This window comes from Vigna unguiculata, chromosome 4 (genome assembly GCF_004118075.2).
Source record: "Vigna unguiculata cultivar IT97K-499-35 chromosome 4, ASM411807v1, whole genome shotgun sequence".
Classification (NCBI taxonomy): domain Eukaryota; kingdom Viridiplantae; phylum Streptophyta; class Magnoliopsida; order Fabales; family Fabaceae; genus Vigna; species Vigna unguiculata.
The window spans coordinates 42,617,842-42,644,920 of NC_040282.1; the positions used below are offsets into that span (position 1 = coordinate 42,617,842).

General features: G+C 34.0%; 3 protein-coding genes across 11 annotated transcripts; 1 reads left to right on the top strand and 2 right to left on the bottom strand.

Annotated features, from left to right (window-relative positions):
* Positions 1-3,946: 3,946 nt before the first annotated feature.
* LOC114182252 (protease Do-like 10, mitochondrial) lies at positions 3,947-11,201 on the bottom strand. 9 transcript variants are annotated; one of them, XM_028069071.1, is made up of 7 exons: positions 10,975-11,201; positions 9,695-10,766; positions 9,208-9,467; positions 8,706-8,833; positions 7,384-7,587; positions 6,673-6,723; positions 3,947-4,354 (listed from the first exon to the last, which is right to left on the bottom strand). In XM_028069071.1, exons 2-7 carry the CDS (start codon positions 9,763-9,765, stop codon positions 4,145-4,147), a joined length of 924 nt encoding a protein of 307 aa, XP_027924872.1. In that variant the 5' UTR covers positions 9,766-10,766; positions 10,975-11,201; the 3' UTR covers positions 3,947-4,144. The 9 variants fall into 9 exon arrangements, with proteins under 9 accessions (XP_027924872.1, XP_027924873.1, XP_027924875.1 ...); XM_028069072.1 differs by having other exon boundaries at positions 9,719-10,766; positions 10,975-11,200; XM_028069074.1 differs by having other exon boundaries at positions 9,208-9,420; positions 10,975-11,198.
* Positions 11,202-12,760: 1,559 nt separating this feature from the next.
* On the bottom strand, positions 12,761-25,518 carry LOC114180353 (protease Do-like 10, mitochondrial). Its single transcript, XM_028066655.1, has 9 exons — positions 25,378-25,518; positions 24,776-25,174; positions 22,373-22,618; positions 20,790-20,985; positions 18,022-18,281; positions 17,520-17,647; positions 16,198-16,401; positions 15,487-15,537; positions 12,761-13,168 (listed from the first exon to the last, which is right to left on the bottom strand). Coding segments are annotated over exons 1-9 (1,695 nt in total). The 5' UTR covers positions 25,379-25,518; the 3' UTR covers positions 12,761-12,958.
* LOC114180354 (proteasome subunit alpha type-1-B-like) lies at positions 25,323-26,626 on the top strand. Its single transcript, XM_028066656.1, has 2 exons — positions 25,323-25,831; positions 25,964-26,626. Exons 1-2 carry the CDS (start codon positions 25,481-25,483, stop codon positions 26,441-26,443), a joined length of 831 nt encoding a protein of 276 aa, XP_027922457.1. The 5' UTR covers positions 25,323-25,480; the 3' UTR covers positions 26,444-26,626.
* Positions 26,627-27,079: the final 453 nt, after the last annotated feature.

Here is a 27,079-nt window from a genome sequence, read left to right on the forward strand (position 1 = left end):
CCACATAAACTTTAATTGCTTGGGTAAACCATGTAACTCCTTTAACTGCTTCTTAAAACTGAAATAATACTTTGACAATTGAAACATCAATAAAGTTTGAATTTTAGAACCGCTTACATTTTCCACCCTTGCTTTAAACTTCCAAAAAATGCTTCCAACATCTGATTTGAATTTCAGAAAATAAATCCAACACATTTGGGTTAGATCATCTACAAAAAAATATAGTAATGATTACCTTTAAGGGCGAGGGTTCTTTGAGGCTCTCCAAGTGGCTCTTGGGAATGGAAGCCTACTTTGCTTACCATATTAACAAGCATGACAATACGTAGAAATCACTTCAAAATCAGGTAAATTATTTACCATTTCATATTTTTGCATTTTGAGAAGCCCTTGGTAGTGATAATGCTCAAGCAAGCCTCTTGTGTTACAACCCAGCAACATTTTCTTTTACTGAGAAAACTACAGCAACATTTTCTTTTACTGAGAAAACTACATGCTCCTCCAAAGTTGGATTAAGTGAAAAACTTTTGCCTCTCATTTTCGCCTTGAACCAATCTTGACCTGCAACAACCTTGATTAAGCATCAATTGTCTTCAAAAACACCTTAAAGCCTTTTTCTAATAATTGACCGACACTCAGCAAGTTTTTGTATAGTTTGGATACATCAGAAATTGTTTTATTTCCTACATGTGTTGCAATGACAATGGCTCCTATTCCTTTTACTGCAATATAATCATCATGACCTATCTTAACTTTTGAAATTTTTGAAGGCTAAGTTTCCTGAAGAGTTCTTTGTCATGAGTCATGTAATTGGTGCACCCTCTATCAATTAGTCAGGATTCACTTGAGACATTGCTTGATAAACAAGTTGCAATAAAAAATTGATCTTCCTCTTCATTTGCAATTTTAGCATCTTCTTCTTGCTACGCAAATCACAACTTCAAGTCCAAGTTCATTGCACTCATTACACTTAGCATCATGCCTTCTCCAGCGTTTGAATGGTGGATGGTCCATCTTGCTGCAATGCTTGCAAGGAGGATACATTCCCTTTGAACTTCCAGCTTTGTTTTCATTTTTGAAGGATCTCTTCTCTTGTAGCCCTTTATTGTTCTTGTGCTTGCAAAGAATTCAACAATTGTGCCAAGGTGATCTTGGGTAGTTCCTTAGTGTTTTCTTCTCTTGTAGCCCTTCATTGTTCTTGTGCTTACAAAGAATTCAACAATTGTGCCAAGGTGATCTTTGGTAGTTCCTTAGTGAGGAATATTTGAAGGATCTTTCTCCATTTGCTTGCTGCTTGTTCATGTTCTTTTTATATCTCCCATCATCTTCATGTTTGACTGATATTCCTCAACAAATCTTTCTTCTCTTGTAGCCCTTCATTGTTCTTGTGCTTGCAAAGAATTCAACAATTTTGCCAAGGTGATCTTGGGTAGTTCCATAGTGTTTTCCAACGTGGTTATGGTTGAATCGAATCTTTTGGGTATAACAACCAAACTTGTTTCAATAATGCGTGAGTCATTAAACTCAATACCAAGCAATCTTACTCCATTTGCTATGCTTAAAAGCTGTTCGGAGTCTTCTCTAATGTTTTTTGATTCCTTCATCTTTTGCAATTTAAAATCTCTAATAAAATTCAGCAGCTGCATGCCTTTAATTTGATCATCTCCATCATACTCCTTTTTGAGATATTCCCAAATGGTTTTGGCTGACTTTAAAGTCATGATTCTAGTGAAAATTGTTGGTGATACTACCACAAAAAGGCTGGCCTTTGCCTTAGCTTTTTTGGTTTTTCTATCATTGTGATTTTTATTTGAGTCATTCTACGGCTTCCCATATATCTAAAGCCTCCAGGTAGGCTTTCATTCAAACATCCCAAATATGATAATTTTCACGGGTGAAGACTGGTGATGCTATTGCTGATAGATTTGAATCTCCTTCAATACTTTTAGATTTTACTCTTAGGTTCCTGAAACAGTGAAAGAAACTCCCAAACTATAACGAGGGATTTTATTGTATCAAAAAGAGTTTCTATCTTCCAACAGTAGGTTGATACACATAATAGAAATAGAAATTAAGGACAAGAACAACAATCCCTCATCCTGCACCATATAACCTGGAATGACAGAAGCATGATTTAGAAAAGACAGAGTAGAAGAATTTAGGGAAAATTAGGAGAGAGAATTTCAGAGGAAAATCGCATACCACGCTCTACCCTCCTTCGAGTACAAAATCTTTGAATATAGAATTCTTTTTTCTTTGTCTAACACTTTTCCTGTTGCCCTCATTGTTCCTTTCACCTTCCACGTGACTTTTTGGCATAACTAACTTTGTCCCATTATCCATCTCAGCATTATTTTGCATGCCTGTTTGATTTTACTCTTAGGTTCCTCAAGAATAAAGCTCTATAATACCAATTGTTATAAATATTCCTTCAAGAACTAAGCAGTATTGTAGCAATTGAAACAAACTCCTCTTAACTGCATCTTCAAGCAATTAAAATAATAGTGTCTGCATATTACCATTACATTAGATTGAAAGGATATATCAGATATGTTATCGCTGTTTGAAGTTTTCAATGTTGAAAGCAGGTAGAGTAAATGAATGATATAAATTCACCTTCTGCTGTCATCCTGTCACTTTTGTTACCCGAGAGTTTAAATATTTTCAAGTTTAACACGTCCATCTTGTAACGATGTAAGATATTCACATTACACCATAATATAATCCATCTCTTATATTTTACCAATTAATGTTATTTGATTTGAATATTTAGCTTAATATTTTAATATTCATTAGTAAGGGTCTCTTTTTGGTAGATGCAATGGTATCCTTTGACAAAGCTGTCTTTTAATATTCATTGGTAAAGTTCTTTTATTATTAAGGAGTCATTTTAAATTTAATTTAATCCTATATTATGGATAATATAAATTTAATTGGTATAATAAAACATAAGTTTAACAAATGACTTCAAATAATTATACTTGTCTTAAAATATCCTTATTCCATCCTCCACTAACATCATCTCCAATCTTCATTCAACATTTTTAGCATCACCTCTATCAACGTCAAGCTCATTGATAAATGTGCATCATCCACGTGGACCAAAACTCTATTAAGCTCAGATGTATTTAAAGATGGATTACTTGAACTTCCTCCAGCATTAACTTCGTCTTGAGGTTGCGTATCCTTAACCTCTCCATAAACATTAACTCCTTCAATTATCCATTCATCACCAAATTGAATACAGAGCGAGTTCCTCCATATGAAAGTGCAGGATAAAATATATGAAAAAATATGTTCACTTCATTCACCTCCATTTAGCAACAATAACGTTTTTTTACTACAATCATGTTTATAATTAAACTAGCGAATACATTTTGCATTTTTTAATTTTTATAAAATTTTGAGTTAAAATTAATAATATTTATTTTTAAAATATATATAATAAATTTTAAAATAGTTGTTAAATAAAATAACCGTTAAAAGATAAATTTTAAAAAATTTTAAAATAATGGTTAAAATAAAGATTCTTAAAAAATTCTTAAAAGTAACTAATTATAAAATAATTAATTTTTAAAATAATAACTAAAAGTGAACAAAAAATAAGAATTCTTTTTTATATATTATATTGTTATATATAATTGATTTTGAAATGATTATATTTTTACTTTATCTACCCTTTTCCAAGATTCTCATATCTTGTGAGATCGCAATATTATATATATATATTAATCAAGTTATTGAACAATAAATATATACTTTATTCCAACATGTTTTTTTTTTTGAAAATAACACTTTCAGGTTAATTGCCACTTTTTAGATATTATCACTTTTAAAACTTTTTATCGCAATTTTGTTTTTAAATGACATTTAAAGGAAAATATGTGACTTTTTTAATATATCGAAATAAATATTGTAATTGAAGTAAGAGACGTCCAAAACATCCTTAACTGAATGAAATCTTCATTTTCCTATTCATCATAAGGTTTCATAGCCGTTTGTATTGTCATTATCTGTCCTTTTCAATTGAAATTTTAGGAACGCTATTACAGATGTTTCAATAAATTAACTACTAATCACAACCCAGTAATATCAGGTAGAAGTCGCAATAATTTCAAAATGAGCATGTCAGTCCGAATTGTAATTATTCTGTGTCAAGATGATCAATGGACACTGACGAAGGTATTCTGTGACGCTTCAAAATGCTCGAAGTGGCAGCTTTTGCCATTTCATAGTTCAAGACAATGACTCGATCATCATCCAAATCAATTCGTAAGAATTCTGCATTACAGCTTTGAACAAGTTGGCGCAAGTGTTTTAGATTGTCAATTTCTGTCCCATTAACCTTCAAAACCTGCGTATTAAAATTTAAAAATAAAAGCAAACAGGAATTAATATATCATTCATTTTAAGGAAACAGTATTAACTTGAAACAATGATCAAAATATGTAAACAATTTGTTTTTATTCATTTGTTAGATATTCTAAAGAAATTGAGACCTTGTTCCCCTCACACCACGCAAGTCTATGGTAGGTTGTGCTCGATTTTTAAGTGAAATTTGGTCATTAAGGTCCACGCAAGACTAAAGGAGACTTGTCACTGTAAGGGTGCATTTAGGCCAACTGTGCCATCTTTGTAAGCCTTTATACGATAACAATCTCTTCAGAGTCTGGTTTGATAGATTTAGCATTGTAGTTCAACAATTTGTGAGGTTGACCTCAGTTTTCTATCGCCAACACTTAAATTGCAGGTTGCATTAACATAGGGAAATCAACACCTTTGTTATCGTTTTCAAACAAGACTCGAGGAATTAGCAAACACAATTCAAGACTGTTTTGTGCTTTATCAAAAATAATATGCAAGAGACATTTAAAGGGAAAGATGATTGATAAATGCTAAATGTATGGATACTACAATAGATCGAATACCAAACTTCTACTGTTCAGGGAGAGCAATTTTCAGACCCAAAAAGGTACAGAAGACTATGCTTTAAATCTGGAACTTGAAGTCCAAATAAAGCTAACAATGCCAATGAGGGTACAAGGATGTTATTGGCAAGTCATCATCAAAGGGCTTTTTCTTACTCCACTTCCATACTTTCTGTTCTTAGTAGGATATTAAGTGTACTACTAGAAACTCATAAGATCTCTATGTAATTATTACTATAGGATTAGAGTTCTGTATATATAGAGACTGATGTAGAACAAAAGTGCACCCATTTCCTTAGTTATTGTGGTGGCCTGAAGTGCACCAAACTTGTTTTGTCACGATTTCCCCCAGCCACTGCCATCTATCAGAGCCACAGCCTTCTACCATCCGCTAGAGTTGTTGCTGGAGTCGTCACTGCTGCTACATCACTCTTTTGTTGCTGCTGATATCACCGCTGTTGTCACCAATATTGCCAGAGTTCTGTCTTACTATTCTGTTTTATTTAGGAGGGAGCTAAGGAATCCCTATTATTGATTTTAACCTGACAACTCCATTAAACAATGTTGATCTTCTAACTTCAGATTCTAAAAATCCTTATAAGACTCCTTCATCCTCTTCAATTGAAGAAGGAATACAAGCACTAAGTGCTAAAATCAAACATCTAAAATCTCACATGGAGTCTATAAGTAAGCAACTTTCTGGTACTAGCTCTTTTATTGTGACGGGTAAGAACTTCAATTTCTCATTTAATGTTTCAAGGACTCTTGGGTTCTAGACTCTATTGCAGCATATCATATGCCAATGAGACTCGTATTCCAATATCTTGACGGGGTAATGTTTCTCTTTTGTCATCCCTTGGCATGTCCTTTATGTTCCAAAACTTTCTATTAACCTTGTTTTCTTCATAACATACCCATGTCCTTTATGTCAATGTAATTTTAAGTTTTCTTTATAATTTTTATCTTTTAAATTAAATATGGGAAGTAATTATTCATATAATGGGAATTAAAGCCACATTAGTTAGTATTAATGATTACTTATTGAGAATTAATGTGTACTTAAAAGGGTCTTGCCTAATGCATCCTATAAAAGGATGGACTTGTAATATGATAGAGATATGAATTTTGAAAGAAAATTGAATTTTCTCTTTGTGAAAGCTTTTTGGAGTTCTGAGTTATAAGAATCCAAATTAGATCTTATCTAGGTAACTTATGGTGATCAATGGCATGACTTATCACTCGCCTTCTCATTTTCTTTGAGTGTGACATCAATATCCTTTCCCAAACCGAATATCAAAATGATCCTAACTTATTTTTCTCATCAATATTGATGTTGAAGACATATGAAACAAAAGGTCTGGGCCTAGGTTGCATCTTTTGTGATCATTGGGGAAAGGTTATCTCCTTCTAAACGAAACAAAAATAATGTATAGAACTCTTTTGGGATTTCTAATGTATACCTGGGCATTTGTTAAATTAAGTATAGAAAGTTCTTGTCTATAATAATTCTTGTGATCATTGAAATGATAGGTGGTTAGTTTTCAATATCTATGTAAATGCAACCAAAAACCTATCACACCCAAGCATGGATTTGACCAATATATGATTTACTAAATGAGTAATTGTGAGATTTAGTAAAATCTCAAACTCCGTATTCTAACAGTGAGTAGAAACTATGATGTGACTTTGACCAATATATGATTTACTAAATGAGTAAATGCCTTAACCATAGACAAGCTGACACCTGTAATTCTGCAAGACGCTCATATCCAGCATTGATATCATCCATCAAGACCTAAAACAAACAAGATATTATTAGTAGAACAACTTTGAACCAAATATCTGGATTCATTTGCTAAAACCAATTCTCGAGGAAACTGCATCATATAGTAACTTAATAGTCATTTATTTTAAATGAGAAAGTTCACTTTAGTCATAAAGCTCTGGCAAATTATAAGATATTTTATTGGTGATCAGGCAAATTATTTTCTACATCTACGTCTTCACTCCTTTGGCCAAAATATTTCAATTCAAGTTGAATTTTTAAAATTAATTTGACATGGTAAATCTAATCATTAGGAAATGCTAGGTTTTTCTGTCCACTAGAGTGCATTATAAATATCATTCAGTGGCACAAACAACTATGTTGCTGCCTAAGAAGAAGCCTCATATGTCAATCCTTCTTTACTCTAGCAAAAGAAGTAAAATTCATGTGGTGTTAAACATGTCAACAAGCGTTAGAAAGACAGACACTGTTATAATCTCAGGAAAAGAAATGCTATCAGAAAAGCAAAGGAACGAAGCAAAAAAGCCTGTCAAGAAAGACATAATGCATGGAGGACCTATGCCCTCTCTTGGCTGTCACCAGTTGCAAGTCTGTTATTACACATAACAGACACGGGAATGGCAAACATCAACTTTATAAGATCTTCACCGGAGTTAAAAAGATGTTTACCTGAGAGAGGATAACAAGTTGTTGATTTGCTTTCTTGGGCAATTCCCTTAGTGCCCGCTCACACAAACGACGAGGTGAACTATTATACCAATCTTCCCCATACTCATGAAGGTATGGCTGAGTGAGTGGAACAAATACCAGACCAGCGAAAATGTAATAACTTGGAAGTTTATCAAACTGATGGACTGGAACTAGCGGTTGGATCTGAAATGTCGATGGCAATATATTTAACAAAACTCCTAAACCAACAGGTAACACAAAAATGTAATTAGGAGGGAAAGCAATGAACTCAGGAATGGCAAACATCAACTAACCGCAACATTGTATAGTTAACAATCTCAGTTCAAATAAATCACTCCATCCTTCATTTGTTAAAAAATGATCAAACGTTAAAACAAAATTAAGGGTTGTAATCCCCTTTTGTTTAATGGAAGAAATGGAAGGGACCTTAATCAATTATGAATACAACAGAACACTAAAACTACAGTGACTACTATAGCTGGAAATTAAATTCAAGGTTCTACAAGTTTAAGTTGAAAAATCGTGAATATAAATACGAGTAGTCCACACTCTATATAAAGGAGAGTGCCATCTCTTTAGAATTTTAATAATAATAGTGGGAGAACCACATCACAAAAGCTAGTTATTGTACTTGGAGAACCCAAAGCCTTTATAAAGGTCACAATAGAATCCCATACTTCAAGACCCATAGCTTGCGGCTGAATCCTTATGCGTCTACTCAATTAAGCTAAAATTTATAAACTCAACCAATGATATAATTAAAGAAACCTTGATAGAAACTTTTATCTGAATGAATATTGAAAACTCAACTGAATTTGTTCTGTACACTGTTTATATACATAGGTCTAACTAACTGAAAGTTAGTTAGAGTTTACATCTGTCAAAGTTAAAGAACCCTACAGCTGTACAAGAAAACAGAGTCAAAACCTACTCTAACTAACAGAGTTTGTGGCTGACAAAATTAAGAAATAGATTACTACTGTTGTACATGAAACCAGAGTTAAACTACTCTTACAATCAACAAGTACAGAAATCATTTCAACTTGTTTTCCACAGAGTGGAAAGTACAACCGCAAATAAGAAAGTGTATCCTATTAAACAGAAGAAAGAAAAAACATCACAAGTCACAAATCAATAATGCAGCAACACTGCCCCGTGTGCATGCATTGAAAAAAAAATGCAACTCTCTGAGAATAGCGATTACCAAAACACCACAAACAGGCCATAAACACAATCCTGTTTCTTAGCAAGTTGAGAACAATCATTCACTTATTAAACAGAAGAAATACATAATAACATACGGGCTGGAGAATAATGCTAAGATCATGCTCTTGGCCATCCCGCAGAACTCTGACTACTGCTTTTTCATTAGGTTTCTTCATAGACACCAAGTGATCAAATGTTATCCGTTCTCTGTTTCGAAAAGGAACTGCAGCATACATAGAGGTTGAGTTAGTTACAACTTTCACTACGACAGTTGTCACAACCTGTTGGATACACCTCAATATCAAAAATATAGAGTATGCTCTGACAGTTTTCAGCGTGGGAGGACTCTCAAGTCTCATACCTTGCCATTGCACCTAAGCATTTTGTTCTATCAGGTTGATGCTTGCAATGCAGACATGCAATGTTAAAGCAGAAGAGGAACTCAAATAAATGGAATAACTTAGATAGTTGCTACCATGTTTATTCTTTCCATATCATATGCATCTGAGCCACATTTGGTTAAGACTTCTTGATGATTATCTATACAGTAAAAAATGTATAAATGAAAATTCAGGAAACAGAAAAGAAAGAACACACCTGTCCCATCATTTGCTAAAAGAACACCATCAAATGAAAGTATAATATCATCTTTCTTCAAAATCTTGTATGCATCTGAAAGTGGATTAATTTTGCTTACAATCACCCCAGTCATATCAGGTCTCATGCTAAAATGGTTTCTGAGGTGCACATTTTCAGTAGTCTGGCATGACAAACCCAGAGAACAAAATCCAATATATTTTCCATTTTCTTCTACACCAGATATAAAATGCTTTATTACAGGAACAGGTATAATGTAACTGCAACATCCAATATGAAAGGAAGTAATCTAGTGTACAAAAATTATGTTTGATCAGAAAAGCAGAATATATAATATAGAATGCTTCACAAAATCCAATATATTTTCCATGGTCTTCTACACAAAATGCTTTATTAGAGAAACTGTATTATGTAACTGCAACATCCGATATGAAAGGAAGGAAGTAATCTAGTGTGCAAAATTTATGTTTGATCAGAAAAGCAATACTTGATAGTTTGCATGGTTTTGTACCCATGATCTAGTAACTTCGTGATGATAGTTTGCATTGTCGTACACATGATCTAGTAACTTCGTGATGATAGTTTGCATGGTTGTACACATGATCTAGTAACTCCGTGATGATGATATGCAGTGCAGTCAATGGCATCATCTAACACATTTGTCCGGCTTCTGTTACAAGATGAAAGGTTGCTCATGATAACTCCTCCCTGATTCTCCCTTTTAAACCAATTGGATTGTAAAATTTAGGGATACTTATATATTTTACTAAAACAATTTCTCACAGCTTGATGCTCTATTTGCACTTGGAAGATGCCTTGCTACAGGTTTCAACATATGAGCTTTAAATTTAGAGAAGAGCTTTATAGATATGTATAAAACTCTCTAGTATGTAAATTATTTCTTGTTATTTTATGTATGTTCTTCTTTCTGTTTCATATTTTAATTACTCTATTTCACAAGCTTTCACTTTCTTCCACATAAAAGTTCTATTATCTTTTTATTATTTGGTTTCATCTTGTACGAAATCTCAGTTTAAAATACACTCTTCAGTTTTCACTATATTCTTCAATTTTGTTTCAGTTTTCTTCTGCAGCATCCCTGTTTTCCTTTTTAAAAAGGACCGCCTTTGTTGTTCGCTTTTTTTCTAAAAAAAATATCTACTAAATTCTCTATCTATCTCAAGTGCTCAATTGTGCATTTTTTTCTTTTCGTGTTTCCATTTCATTGACCTGGTTTTTCAACATTTGTCTAGAATGTCTATCAACGATAGGGGAAATTTCTGTCAGCTTCGCCAATCCAAGCCTTACCTTCACAAACAACAATACAACCATTACCCTATTGGGACAGCCTTCTTCAACCCACACCCACTAGCTTCAAATCATTTTCCCAAATGGTTCACTCATATTCTATAGCTTCAATATACATCCTAACCTTTCAACCTCTCGCACTATCCAACCGAATAGAACCTTCCATTGAGAACACATCACCTTCCCTCATACATACAGATATTCAGTCTTTTCTGATGAATAATAACCCACAATCTTCAGGATGTCCACCCCTGGATCACACAACTTGCTTCATGTCAGAATAACTTAATTGGATGGGTTAACTTGCGAGAATAGGTTAACTTATGCATAGTATTTATTACCTATCTGACCAATAGGTGTAGAATTTACAATTACTTTTTTGTGTATCTTTGATGTAAGGAAATCCTATAAATGAATAAGGTAAGAGATGAAAAACACTATTAAACATTCTTTCCATACCTCTATCCCAAGTTGGCATCAGTTTTTCATTCAATATGGTATCAAAAGCAGAGATCCATGGCTTCAGAAAATGTTCCTCCTCCTTTCCCTTGATTTTGATATTTCCTGTTTTTATCCTATTTTAACCTAATTCTTAGCATAGCTGTTACTTCTTCTGATCTCTATCATTTATTCAGCTTTTGTGCCTCAAGATGAGCTAATTTTCCAAGAAAACCACTTATTATGTTTACTGTTCTTGACTTGCATAATTTGGTCTTTGCATTCTATGTTGTCCGGATACGGACACGGGTACGGTACGACACGGATACGGATATAGAGATACGGATAAATTGAAAAAACATAGGACACGGGACACATCGTGTATATACATGTTAAGTTTGAAACTATCAACTAACACATTGTCAACTAACACAAAAATGAATCTAATCTATCTATCTAATATCCAATATGCGAAAAGTAGTGATAAATATTTTTTTCAATTAATATTTATCTTTAATATTTAAATTTATGTAGAAAATTTTTTAAAATTAATTACAACTTATCTAAACATGATTTTATACTATATTTAATACAAAGAGCAATTTGATAATTTAACTTTTTATACATTAAATTTTATTTTTTATTAGTCACATCACTTAAATCCTACACAAATTTTGACAAAATTTACTCTTAAATCTACTATATTATCACTTTTAAATCTCTTAAAAAAAACACAAACTTCATCCTCAAATTTTAAATCAATCATCTTCCTCTTCCTCAAATCAATCTACTTATAAGAACACATCTTAAAAGATGTTTAAGAAGGATTAGAGAGTATTTAAACTATATTTGATCTCGACTTTTAAATTATGTAAGACTTATTAGATGTACTAGAACAAATATTTTTTAAACTTGATATTTAACAAAGTAAATATTTCGGGTTCAATTTTTTACTACTTCCTATTAAGCTCTATTAAGCTCAGATGTATTTAAAGATGGATTACTTGAACTTCCTCCAGCATTAACTTCGTCTTGAGGTTGCGTATCCTTAACCTCTCCATAAACATTAACTCCTTCAATTATCCATTCATCACCAAATTGAATACAGTGCGAGTTCCTCCATATGAAAGTGCAGGATAAAATATATGAAAAAATATGTTCACTTCATTCACCTCCATTTAGCAACAATAACGTTTTTTTACTACAATCATGTTTATAATTAAACTAGCGAATACATTTTGCATTTTTTAATTTTTATAAAATTTTGAGTTAAAATTAATAATATTTATTTTTAAAATATATATAATAAATTTTAAAATAGTTGTTAAATAAAATAACCGTTAAAAGATAAATTTTAAAAAATTTTAAAATAATGGTTAAAATAAAGATTCTTAAAAAATTCTTAAAAGTAACTAATTATAAAATAATTAATTTTTAAAATAATAACTAAAAGTGAACAAAAAATAAGAATTCTTTTTTATATATTATATTGTTATATATAATTGATTTTGAAATGATTATATTTTTACTTTATCTACCCTTTTCCAAGATTCTCATATCTTGTGAGATCGCAATATTATATATATATATTAATCAAGTTATTGAACAATAAATATATACTTTATTCCAACATGTTTTTTTTTTTGAAAATAACACTTTCAGGTTAATTGCCACTTTTTAGATATTATCACTTTTAAAACTTTTTATCGCAATTTTGTTTTTAAATGACATTTAAAGGAAAATATGTGACTTTTTTAATATATCGAAATAAATATTGTAATTGAAGTAAGAGACGTCCAAAACATCCTTAACTGAATGAAATCTTCATTTTCCTATTCATCATAAGGTTTCATAGCCGTTTGTATTGTCATTATCTGTCCTTTTCAATTGAAATTTTAGGAACGCTATTACAGATGTTTCAATAAATTAACTACTAATCACAACCCAGTAATATCAGGTAGAAGTCGCAATAATTTCAAAATGAGCATGTCAGTCCGAATTGTAATTATTCTGTGTCAAGATGATCAATGGACACTGACGAAGGTATTCTGTGACGCTTCAAAATGCTCGAAGTGGCAGCTTTTGCCATTTCATAGTTCAAGACAATGACTCGATCATCATCCAAATCAATTCGTAAGAATTCTGCATTACAGCTTTGAACAAGTTGGCGCAAGTGTTTTAGATTGTCAATTTCTGTCCCATTAACCTTCAAAACCTGCGTATTAAAATTTAAAAATAAAAGCAAACAGGAATTAATATATCATTCATTTTAAGGAAACAGTATTAACTTGAAACAATGATCAAAATATGTAAACAATTTGTTTTTATTCATTTGTTAGATATTCTAAAGAAATTGAGACCTTGTTCCCCTCACACCACGCAAGTCTATGGTAGGTTGTGCTCGATTTTTAAGTGAAATTTGGTCATTAAGGTCCACGCAAGACTAAAGGAGACTTGTCACTGTAAGGGTGCATTTAGGCCAACTGTGCCATCTTTGTAAGCCTTTATACGATAACAATCTCTTCAGAGTCTGGTTTGATAGATTTAGCATTGTAGTTCAACAATTTGTGAGGTTGACCTCAGTTTTCTATCGCCAACACTTAAATTGCAGGTTGCATTAACATAGGGAAATCAACACCTTTGTTATCGTTTTCAAACAAGACTCGAGGAATTAGCAAACACAATTCAAGACTGTTTTGTGCTTTATCAAAAATAATATGCAAGAGACATTTAAAGGGAAAGATGATTGATAAATGCTAAATGTATGGATACTACAATAGATCGAATACCAAACTTCTACTGTTCAGGGAGAGCAATTTTCAGACCCAAAAAGGTACAGAAGACTATGCTTTAAATCTGGAACTTGAAGTCCAAATAAAGCTAACAATGCCAATGAGGGTACAAGGATGTTATTGGCAAGTCATCATCAAAGGGCTTTTTCTTACTCCACTTCCATACTTTCTGTTCTTAGTAGGATATTAAGTGTACTACTAGAAACTCATAAGATCTCTATGTAATTATTACTATAGGATTAGAGTTCTGTATATATAGAGACTGATGTAGAACAAAAGTGCACCCATTTCCTTAGTTATTGTGGTGGCCTGAAGTGCACCAAACTTGTTTTGTCACGATTTCCCCCAGCCACTGCCATCTATCAGAGCCACAGCCTTCTACCATCCGCTAGAGTTGTTGCTGGAGTCGTCACTGCTGCTACATCACTCTTTTGTTGCTGCTGATATCACCGCTGTTGTCACCAATATTGCCAGAGTTCTGTCTTACTATTCTGTTTTATTTAGGAGGGAGCTAAGGAATCCCTATTATTGATTTTAACCTGACAACTCCATTAAACAATGTTGATCTTCTAACTTCAGATTCTAAAAATCCTTATAAGACTCCTTCATCCTCTTCAATTGAAGAAGGAATACAAGCACTAAGTGCTAAAATCAAACATCTAAAATCTCACATGGAGTCTATAAGTAAGCAACTTTCTGGTACTAGCTCTTTTATTGTGACGGGTAAGAACTTCAATTTCTCATTTAATGTTTCAAGGACTCTTGGGTTCTAGACTCTATTGCAGCATATCATATGCCAATGAGACTCGTATTCCAATATCTTGACGGGGTAATGTTTCTCTTTTGTCATCCCTTGGCATGTCCTTTATGTTCCAAAACTTTCTATTAACCTTGTTTTCTTCATAACATACCCATGTCCTTTATGTCAATGTAATTTTAAGTTTTCTTTATAATTTTTATCTTTTAAATTAAATATGGGAAGTAATTATTCATATAATGGGAATTAAAGCCACATTAGTTAGTATTAATGATTACTTATTGAGAATTAATGTGTACTTAAAAGGGTCTTGCCTAATGCATCCTATAAAAGGATGGACTTGTAATATGATAGAGATATGAATTTTGAAAGAAAATTGAATTTTCTCTTTGTGAAAGCTTTTTGGAGTTCTGAGTTATAAGAATCCAAATTAGATCTTATCTAGGTAACTTATGGTGATCAATGGCATGACTTATCACTCGCCTTCTCATTTTCTTTGAGTGTGACATCAATATCCTTTCCCAAACCGAATATCAAAATGATCCTAACTTATTTTTCTCATCAATATTGATGTTGAAGACATATGAAACAAAAGGTCTGGGCCTAGGTTGCATCTTTTGTGATCATTGGGGAAAGGTTATCTCCTTCTAAACGAAACAAAAATAATGTATAGAACTCTTTTGGGATTTCTAATGTATACCTGGGCATTTGTTAAATTAAGTATAGAAAGTTCTTGTCTATAATAATTCTTGTGATCATTGAAATGATAGGTGGTTAGTTTTCAATATCTATGTAAATGCAACCAAAAACCTATCACACCCAAGCATGGATTTGACCAATATATGATTTACTAAATGAGTAATTGTGAGATTTAGTAAAATCTCAAACTCCGTATTCTAACAGTGAGTAGAAACTATGATGTGACTTTGACCAATATATGATTTACTAAATGAGTAAATGCCTTAACCATAGACAAGCTGACACCTGTAATTCTGCAAGACGCTCATATCCAGCATTGATATCATCCATCAAGACCTAAAACAAACAAGATATTATTAGTAGAACAACTTTGAACCAAATATCTGGATTCATTTGCTAAAACCAATTCTCGAGGAAACTGCATCATATAGTAACTTAATAGTCATTTATTTTAAATGAGAAAGTTCACTTTAGTCATAAAGCTCTGGCAAATTATAAGATATTTTATTGGTGATCAGGCAAATTATTTTCTACATCTACGTCTTCACTCCTTTGGCCAAAATATTTCAATTCAAGTTGAATTTTTAAAATTAATTTGACATGGTAAATCTAATCATTAGGAAATGCTAGGTTTTTCTGTCCACTAGAGTGCATTATAAATATCATTCAGTGGCACAAACAACTATGTTGCTGCCTAAGAAGAAGCCTCATATGTCAATCCTTCTTTACTCTAGCAAAAGAAGTAAAATTCATGTGGTGTTAAACATGTCAACAAGCGTTAGAAAGACAGACACTGTTATAATCTCAGGAAAAGAAATGCTATCAGAAAAGCAAAGGAACGAAGCAAAAAAGCCTGTCAAGAAAGACATAATGCATGGAGGACCTATGCCCTCTCTTGGCTGTCACCAGTTGCAAGTCTGTTATTACACATAACAGACACGGGAATGGCAAACATCAACTTTATAAGATCTTCACCGGAGTTAAAAAGATGTTTACCTGAGAGAGGATAACAAGTTGTTGATTTGCTTTCTTGGGCAATTCCCTTAGTGCCCGCTCACACAAACGACGAGGTGAACTATTATACCAATCTTCCCCATACTCATGAAGGTATGGCTGAGTGAGTGGAACAAATACCAGACCAGCGAAAATGTAATAACTTGGAAGTTTATCAAACTGATGGACTGGAACTAGCGGTTGGATCTGAAATGTCGATGGCAATATATTTAACAAAACTCCTAAACCAACAGGTAACACAAAAATGTAATTAGGAGGGAAAGCAATGAACTCAGGAATGGCAAACATCAACTAACCGCAACATTGTATAGTTAACAATCTCAGTTCAAATAAATCACTCCATCCTTCATTTGTTAAAAAATGATCAAACGTTAAAACAAAATTAAGGGTTGTAATCCCCTTTTGTTTAATGGAAGAAATGGAAGGGACCTTAATCAATTATGAATACAACAGAACACTAAAACTACAGTGACTACTATAGCTGGAAATTAAATTCAAGGTTCTACAAGTTTAAGTTGAAAAATCGTGAATATAAATACGAGTAGTCCACACTCTATATAAAGGAGAGTGCCATCTCTTTAGAATTTTAATAATAATAGTGGGAGAACCACATCACAAAAGCTAGTTATTGTACTTGGAGAACCCAAAGCCTTTATAAAGGTCACAATAGAATCCCATACTTCAAGACCCATAGCTTGCGGCTGAATCCTTATGCGTCTACTCAATTAAGCTAAAATTTATAAACTCAACCAATGATATAATTAAAGAAACCTTGATAGAAACTTTTATCTGAATGAATATTGAAAACTCAACTGAATTTGTTCTGTACACTGTTTATATACATAGGTCTAACTAACTGAAAGTTAGTTAGAGTTTACATCTGTCAAAGTTAAAGAACCCTACAGCTGTACAAGAAAACAGAGTCAAAACCTACTCTAACTAACAGAGTTTGTGGCTGACAAAATTAAGAAATAGATTACTACTGTTGTACATGAAACCAGAGTTAAACTACTCTTACAATCAACAAGTACAGAAATCATTTCAACTTGTTTTCCACAGAGTGGAAAGTACAACCGCAAATAAGAAAGTGTATCCTATTAAACAGAAGAAAGAAAAAACATCACAAGTCACAAATCAATAATGCAGCAACACTGCCCCGTGTGCATGCATTGAAAAAAAAATGCAACTCTCTGAGAATAGCGATTACCAAAACACCACAAACAGGCCATAAACACAATCCTGTTTCTTAGCAAGTTGAGAACAATCATTCACTTATTAAACAGAAGAAATACATAATAACATACGGGCTGGAGAATAATGCTAAGATCATGCTCTTGGCCATCCCGCAGAACTCTGACTACTGCTTTTTCATTAGGTTTCTTCATAGACACCAAGTGATCAAATGTTATCCGTTCTCTGTTTCGAAAAGGAACTGCAGCATACATAGAGGTTGAGTTAGTTACAACTTTCACTACGACAGTTGTCACAACCTGTTGGATACACCTCAATATCAAAAATATAGAGTATGCTCTGACAGTTTTCAGCGTGGGAGGACTCTCAAGTCTCATACCTTGCCATTGCACCTAAGCATTTTGTTCTATCAGGTTGATGCTTGCAATGCAGACATGCAATGTTAAAGCAGAAGAGGAACTCAAATAAATGGAATAACTTAGATAGTTGCTACCATGTTTATTCTTTCCATATCATATGCATCTGAGCCACATTTGGTTAAGACTTCTTGATGATTATCTATACAGTAAAAAATGTATAAATGAAAATTCAGGAAACAGAAAAGAAAGAACACACCTGTCCCATCATTTGCTAAAAGAACACCATCAAATGAAAGTATAATATCATCTTTCTTCAAAATCTTGTATGCATCTGAAAGTGGATTAATTTTGCTTACAATCACCCCAGTCATATCAGGTCTCATGCTAAAATGGTTTCTGAGGTGCACATTTTCAGTAGTCTGGCATGACAAACCCAGAGAACAAAATCCAATATATTTTCCATTTTCTTCTACACCAGATATAAAATGCTTTATTACAGGAACAGGTATAATGTAACTGCAACATCCAATATGAAAGGAAGTAATCTAGTGTACAAAAATTATGTTTGATCAGAAAAGCAGAATATATAATATAGAATGCTTCACAAAATCCAATATATTTTCCATGGTCTTCTACACAAAATGCTTTATTAGAGAAACTGTATTATGTAACTGCAACATCCGATATGAAAGGAAGGAAGTAATCTAGTGTGCAAAATTTATGTTTGATCAGAAAAGCAATACTTGATAGTTTGCATGGTTTTGTACCCATGATCTAGTAACTTCGTGATGATAGTTTGCATTGTCGTACACATGATCTAGTAACTTCGTGATGATAGTTTGCATGGTTGTACACATGATCTAGTAACTCCGTGATGATGATATGCAGTGCAGTCAATGGCATCATCTAACACATTTGTCCGGCTTCTGTTACAAGATGAAAGGTTGCTCATGATAACTCCTCCCTGATTCTCCCTTTTAAACCAATTGGATTGTAAAATTTAGGGATACTTATATATTTTACTAAAACAATTTCTCACAGCTTGATGCTCTATTTGCACTTGGAAGATGCCTTGCTACAGGTTTCAACATATGAGCTTTAAATTTAGAGAAGAGCTTTATAGATATGTATAAAACTCTCTAGTATGTAAATTATTTCTTGTTATTTTATGTATGTTCTTCTTTCTGTTTCATATTTTAATTACTCTATTTCACAAGCTTTCACTTTCTTCCACATAAAAGTTCTATTATCTTTTTATTATTTGGTTTCATCTTGTACGAAATCTCAGTTTAAAATACACTCTTCAGTTTTCACTATATTCTTCAATTTTGTTTCAGTTTTCTTCTGCAGCATCCCTGTTTTCCTTTTTAAAAAGGACCGCCTTTGTTGTTCGCTTTTTTTCTAAAAAAAATATCTACTAAATTCTCTATCTATCTCAAGTGCTCAATTGTGCATTTTTTTCTTTTCGTGTTTCCATTTCATTGACCTGGTTTTTCAACATTTGTCTAGAATGTCTATCAACGATAGGGGAAATTTCTGTCAGCTTCGCCAATCCAAGCCTTACCTTCACAAACAACAATACAACCATTACCCTATTGGGACAGCCTTCTTCAACCCACACCCACTAGCTTCAAATCATTTTCCCAAATGGTTCACTCATATTCTATAGCTTCAATATACATCCTAACCTTTCAACCTCTCGCACTATCCAACCGAATAGAACCTTCCATTGAGAACACATCACCTTCCCTCATACATACAGATATTCAGTCTTTTCTGATGAATAATAACCCACAATCTTCAGGATGTCCACCCCTGGATCACACAACTTGCTTCATGTCAGAATAACTTAATTGGATGGGTTAACTTGCGAGAATAGGTTAACTTATGCATAGTATTTATTACCTATCTGACCAATAGGTGTAGAATTTACAATTACTTTTTTGTGTATCTTTGATGTAAGGAAATCCTATAAATGAATAAGGTAAGAGATGAAAAACACTATTAAACATTCTTTCCATACCTCTATCCCAAGTTGGCATCAGTTTTTCATTCAATATGGTATCAAAAGCAGAGATCCATGGCTTCAGAAAATGTTCCTCCTCCTTTCCCTTGATTTTGATATTTCCTGTTTTTATCCTATTTTAACCTAATTCTTAGCATAGCTGTTACTTCTTCTGATCTCTATCATTTATTCAGCTTTTGTGCCTCAAGATGAGCTAATTTTCCAAGAAAACCACTTATTATGTTTACTGTTCTTGACTTGCATAATTTGGTCTTTGCATTCTATGTTGCCCGGATACGGACACGGGTACGGTACGACACGGATACGGATATAGAGATACGGATAAATTGAAAAAACATAGGACACGGGACACATCGTGTATATACATGTTAAGTTTGAAACTATCAACTAACACATTGTCAACTAACACAAAAATGAATCTAATCTATCTATCTAATATCCAATATGCGAAAAGTAGTGATAGAATAAGATTTGTTCCTTATTTTAATCATCAAAATCATGTCAAAGATAAAAAATATCTTTCAGATTAGACATAGTGTGTCCTACAAGTATCGTACGAGTGTTGGTGTCCGATGGATTCCTAGACCATAAAACTATACCGGATTTTTCCACACCCTTAACAATACCTAAAGAACAATTTAGGTACAAAGAAGGAAATAATAAAATAACAAATCATGATCATTGGCTTGAATTTTCCCTGCCTTTTTGCATGTTTTTTCCACTCATTTTGTACGTGTGTGATCATTAATGTGAATATTTACACAAATTCTTTCATGAGCAAGAAATGATTCTTTTGTGATTCTGTTAGCCAAATGAACCTTTTTATGAATGTGTATATCGTTTGTTTCAGAGAATAACTTTCACTTTTTCTTTTTATTAATAAACTTATTTGTGAATTATACTGGTATGCATGAAATCAAAACTACTGGAAAAAAGAGAGATTAATGAATCTTAAGCTTTGAACTCAAGAAAAACAAAGGCTAAGAAGTCCCACTTACCCTATGTTCTCGGCACCTGAAAGATTTTGAAATGCTACTCCGGCAACCTTATTGCTCATAATGGCAGGGCCACCACTGTTCCCAGGATTTATGGCTGCGTCAATCTGTATTGCCATCAGCTGTGATGCACCATGAACATACTGTGTGGGTTCAACCCTTGAAACAACTCCTTTGGTGACTGAAATGTTGTCACCACCTGCAAACAAACACCTACACTAATTATTTAATTCAAATGAGTGATCACCTCTGCTACAAGTGCTCAATGTTCAAAGATTCCCATGCCACGCATGCCCAACATAACTTCACTATAATTTCACTTTCCTATAACCTTTTTATTTTTCTATTTGCTAAAGAAGAGTTTTCCAAGAGAAAGAGAAGTAGAAATGGGCCTCAAAGAACCTCCCCCTTCCTTAAAAAGAATCAAACAAAAAAGAGGGAAACATTGACTGGAAATAACCCTCAAGGTTCTTTGTAACCCTACAATCATTGCAAATCAACTAAGTCCTTGGAAGTTTGCTTCTCAAGGAAAACCTTCTTTTAGAACATTAATTTTCATACATCAAGTTTTGGGAAGTGTTCCAGTGAGAGATATTCCATCCTTAGAGGCTTTACCTAATGTCTGTTGGGTCTTTAATTTGAATCATTTTCAATTTAAACATTTCTTTCAATTTTACTTCCACGAATATTTCTTAAGAATTTCAACTTAGGAACCCAAATAATGAAGAAACAGGTGAATTAGGGTTGCTAACTCTTTCACTACATTTTCAATTCTTCTATGCTTTGAACCAAACCGAATAGAGCAATCTGGACCTTGATTCTCTTCGTGCTTAGGTACATTTTCTTATGAATCTTTTTTTGGACTCTAAGCATTCCCCTAATCAATAGGGGTTTCTTCTTCGCAAAACTGGCATAAATCCCTCTGAAAATCTAAAACCAACGCTTAATAGGACCAATAGAAATGCACATTATAGATTTGTTGGCCAGAGTTTTTTCTTCTTAAATGTATTTTAAATTAAATGCATACTTAGTTCTTTCTTGCATTATAACAAAACTGCCTTCTGATGGAATAACATATTTAGGGTTTAGGGTTTAGGATTTAGGGTTCTTGGAGAAAGTGTCCACCTGCTACAGACATAATGGAGTTTCTCATAATTTATTTTAGAATTTTTTACCAGAATATCAAAGAAATGGTTTTTCTGCCAGAGTGTAATTGTCCATATAACTTTTCATATTTTATTTCTCCGAACATTTTGAATGATGCAGCCACTGATTTATAAACAGAATTAGTCCCAAAGAGGAAACTAAATCTGCCACATTCAGGAAAAAAAATCAGTAAGCAATAAATAGCCTATCATAAAATCAAGGCATAGATTAGGAAATAATCAAATAAGGCTGAATATTTTTGCACATTTCTTGCGGTTTAATATTATATTCATATTTATTATTATTCATGATGATGTCTTTTCTTTCTTTGGTGATAGATTCTATTTTCATTCTTAATAATATATAATTTTGTACCTCAAAAACAAGGAAGAATAGAACACAAAATATGTAGCAGAAGTTAATCCATACACTATTGCTACCTTGAGGATATCCCACAACAGCAACAGCTTCTTGTAGAAATGGGACATCTCCAAGCTCCAAGGGATTCATACCATCCCAAAACTCTTCATTCTCAATAGTCAATATAGCTAAATCACATTCATGACCAACAGCTTTGACTTCTGCTCTATATTTGGTGGGACAGCCATGCTTCCTTACAAGTACAAAAGTGTGATCAGCTACCACATGAGCATTTGTAAGAATCTTTCTACCCAAAATTACAAACCCTGCATCACCATCATAAAGATCTTTTAGAGAAAGGAAAAGGCATAAAAGAAAACAAGCACGGTGAAGAGCACAAATACTTCAATAAATTCACAAACAACTACCATTTTAGTCCTCAAATATATGCATTTTTCTCAGTTTAGCCATTTAGTTGAATATTATCAATATTTTTTTATAATTTTAATCAATCTTAGTTTAGTCCATTCATATATATATCAAATCCATACAGAACCAATTTGAGATAATTAAAAACCTGAAAGCACACAATAAATAACAATTAAAAATCACAGAATAACATATGGATTACATCATGGGGAACACTTAAAGCAACAAATATACTTCAATTCAATTAGTAAGTACATGAATAAAGGCTCTTTATTTGTGTTGAAAGGATTGCTTGTGATATGTTTTGTGTAAACACATGAGTATTCTTATTTGTAATGAAGAAGAAATACAATAATAAGGAACAAAACCAAGAATTAATAATGTTAGATATTTGCCAATATACTTTCCTATTTGATGTAATCAAATCATGTCATTAATGTAGTCAAATCATATGTTTAATACCCCCTCCCCCCCCCCCCCCCCCTCCTTCAAGTTAGAGCATATGTATCATGAGTCAAGTTTGTTACAAATGCCATCACCATGAGAGCCCTTGAGAGACCAAGTGGCATGCCAATCAATTAGTTGTTGGAGCTGAGAAAGCTAGTGATGACAGCTTCATGCATTGATTTGGTGCAAGTATGCAAAGATGGCATGCCAAGGAGCTGGTCACACAAGGTAATGATGGGCCTTGATTCAAGCAACAACGTAGTTGTTGGAAAAGGGCAACTCTGGTTTCAGGAGGTCGAAGGACATAGTGGCTACTGGAGAATGATAAAAGTTCAAAGAGCATGGCAACAATAGAAGAGCAAGAATGCTCATATGGTGCAGTGGCTACCAGAAAGAAAAAACAGTTCAGAGAACACAACAGTTTCCTATGAGAAAAAATATTCGTAAGGTGTGGTGCATGCCGAAGAGCAAAAATGTTCAGAGAGTACAGCGGCAGTCAAAGAGCAAAATTGCTTTGAGAACACGGAGGCTGGAGAAAAGCAAAAGTGCTCGGAGGGTGCAAAGTTGTTGAAGAGCATAAATGCTCTACGACCACAGTTGTTTGCCAGAGAGCAAACTGCTTGGAGGGTGCAACAACTGCTGTGGAGAAAAACTGCTTGGTGGGGGCAACTGCTGCTGTTGAGCAATAAGAGGTTTGGAAGAGTTAGAAGCTGTCGAAGAGAAAAAATGTTTGGTGGGTGCGGCAGCTGCCGGAGAGGATAACAGTTATTGGAAAGAAAAAATGCTCAAAGGGCACGCAGCTACTGGAGAGGAAAAAAAAAATGCTTGGAGAACACTACTCAAATCATGCTTTCAACAGTTCAAAAATGAAGATACTGATTTTGCATAACAGAAGAAGTGCAAGTACATTAGGCAATTTCACATTTTCATAGCTTGCACTAGTCATAGGAATGGTGGTAACTTTCACCTATTGCACAATTAAAGTGCATAAAGCTTGAGACAAAGCACATTTCTGTCCCATTTTACAGTACAATAGGAAAAACATTTAATGTTGCCTTTTTCGAGATTCAAGCTTCAAATCAAAGTCTCCATTGATGAACTAGAAGTGTCTTCCAACAATTATGGGACTGTTTGGGCAAACTTCTTCACAAACCCTTTTAGGAAGACACATAAGAAAATACAAAATTAACTTCTCCATAAACTAAAATTAGCTCATACTGTAGTTAAAAAAAATCGAAAAAGTTACATGAGATAACTTTTACAAATTAGGTCATACATAAGCTAATCTAGCATATGGAGAAGCTAATTTCAAATTTTTATTATGTTTTTCTTTTCTAAAATTAGCCCATGGAGAAGCTTGTCCAAATATGCCTTGTAACTATAACCTTAAGAACTACAAATAGGCTATAGCTTGTAGAAGAAACCGAGTTAATATGCAAATTTATTCTCAAATATTTGCGGAAGAAAATGTGCAACTTTATTCTCAATCATTTGAACAAACATTATTTGAAGATATTGTAAAACTTAGAATGATATACATAAATGAATATCAAACTTAATAGATGAAAGTTATCAGGGTTTCTTTGATGTAAGTAAAATAAACTGACCAGAGCCCATTGTTTCGCGCTGGGACTTGTTCTGCCAAGGAAGTAAGTAGTTGGGACTGCACGAAACAGTGAAAACTTTTACTACAGAATTCAACGCAAGTTCGACCGCCGTATTCTGCGTCGCGTAAGCCTCACGTGCTTTCTTAACTGGCAATCGCCGGTTCCTGAAATTGTAACCTTTGAACAAAGACGCGGAAGATGTGAAAAATAATTGTTTTTCACTTCTAAGTTTGCTCTTAATTTGTTGTGTGATATTGTTCCTGACAACTGACAATGACTGTGCAACAGCATTCTGTATGGTCTTGGTCGCTGGTTGAGCGACAGCACGGTCTTTCAAGAGATGGGAGTAAAAGGAAGACGAGAAAAGGTTGCGAGCCACACGAACAAAAGAAGCCATCACTACATTCACAAATCAAGCAACGTTACACTCCTACTGCTATGGTGATCCTACATCTCAAATTAGGGTGCCATGTAGTCACTAATATATATATATATATATATATATATATATATATATATATATATATATATATATATATATGGGTGTGGAGGAAAAAAAGGGTGGTGCAGAAAGAAATTTCAACAGTGAAACATGACCTAACTTGTCCAATACTGAAGACACAGCGCAGGAGGGGGAAGAGAGAGCGAGAGTGAAGAAGAGGAGGAAGAAAAGGGCAAAGGGTTGGTTTTGTTGATGAATCGAGAATGTTTCGAAACCAGTACGACACGGATGTGACGACATGGAGCCCTGCGGGGCGGCTGTTCCAGGTGGAGTACGCGATGGAAGCGGTGAAGCAGGGCTCGGCAGCGATCGGTCTCCGATCCAAGACGCACGTGGTTCTGGCATGTGTCAACAAGGCCAACTCCGAACTCTCCTCGCACCAAAAGAAGATCTTCAAGGTCGACAACCACATCGGCGTGGCCATCGCCGGCCTCACCGCCGATGGCCGAGTCCTTTCCCGCTACATGCGATCCGAGTGCATCAACTATAACTATACCTACGAGTCCCCTCTCCCCGTGGGTAGGCTCGTTGTTCAGCTCGCCGACAAGGCACAGGTCCGAGTGCATTTTAATTGTTGGAATTGGAACTACTCGTTTAGTGTTCCGCTCTTTAATTTCGATTTTAGGTCATGCGAGTAAGTGAATTGCGTGTTGTATGTTTGTTAAAATTCAGAATTTGAGTTGCAGGTTTGTACACAGCGATCGTGGAAACGACCATATGGGGTTGGTCTTCTGGTAGCGGGATTAGATGAATCAGGAGCTCACCTCTATTACAACTGTCCGAGTGGAAACTATTTTGAATATGAGGCTTTTGCTATTGGGTCTCGCTCTCAAGCTGCAAAGACATATTTGGAACGCAAGTTTGATAACTTCGTGGGCTCTTCTCGAGAAGATCTTATCAAAGATGCACTTATAGCGACTAGGGAGTCTTTGCAAGGTGAAAAACTGAGGAGTTCTGTCTGCACCATTGCTGTAGTTGGAGTTGGTGAACCATTCCACATTTTAGATCAGGAAACTGTTCAACAGTTGATTGATTCTTTTGAGATTGTGAGGGAGGAAGAACCTCCAGCTGAAGAAGCTCAGCCAGATGCTCCCACAGACCAGGCTTCTGGTCCAGATCAAGGTGCAGCTGCTGGAGATCCAGGAGCTTCTCCCATGGAAATTTGATTAGTAAAAATCTATTTCTAGAGGTGTTAAATTAAAGATGCAGTTTCGTATGATGTATTTATTTGCGTCAATATGTTTGTCTCTGCAATTCATCCGAGCCTCATCATTGTAAACAATTTAATAGCTGTTTGATGAACCTCACTGAAATTTTGGAAGAAAAATGTTGGATATAACCGTGCTTCACTCTTGTAGCCTATCAGAAAGCAACCTTTTATCTTCAGTTTTGGGTATCTAGTACAATTTGTACCTAATTTCTTATGAACGTTGTAAATTTTGCAATGTACCTCATCACAGATGATAATGCTCTCACCGGTCTTCTTCTCATTTTGAGAACCGTGCTGAAGCTTCAGCAGGTGTTTTTCACTTTTGCGTAACCAACATTTTTGTTTAGTCCCTACCTCTGTGTTCTACAACGTGCACCTAGGAAGTGTGAAACTCATATTTAATAACTTCATATAATTTTTTGCACTGTAAAGTGGGGAATGTGGTAGTATGTCAAAGGTTTTGGATGAGGGATTCCCATTGTTCATGCATAGTTTTCGTCGTAGTTGACCATGGGACGACGTTGTTGAAGAGCCTTGACCTATATGGGAAATTTCTTTAACGATTCACTATTAATGGAAAGGTGATCGAAAA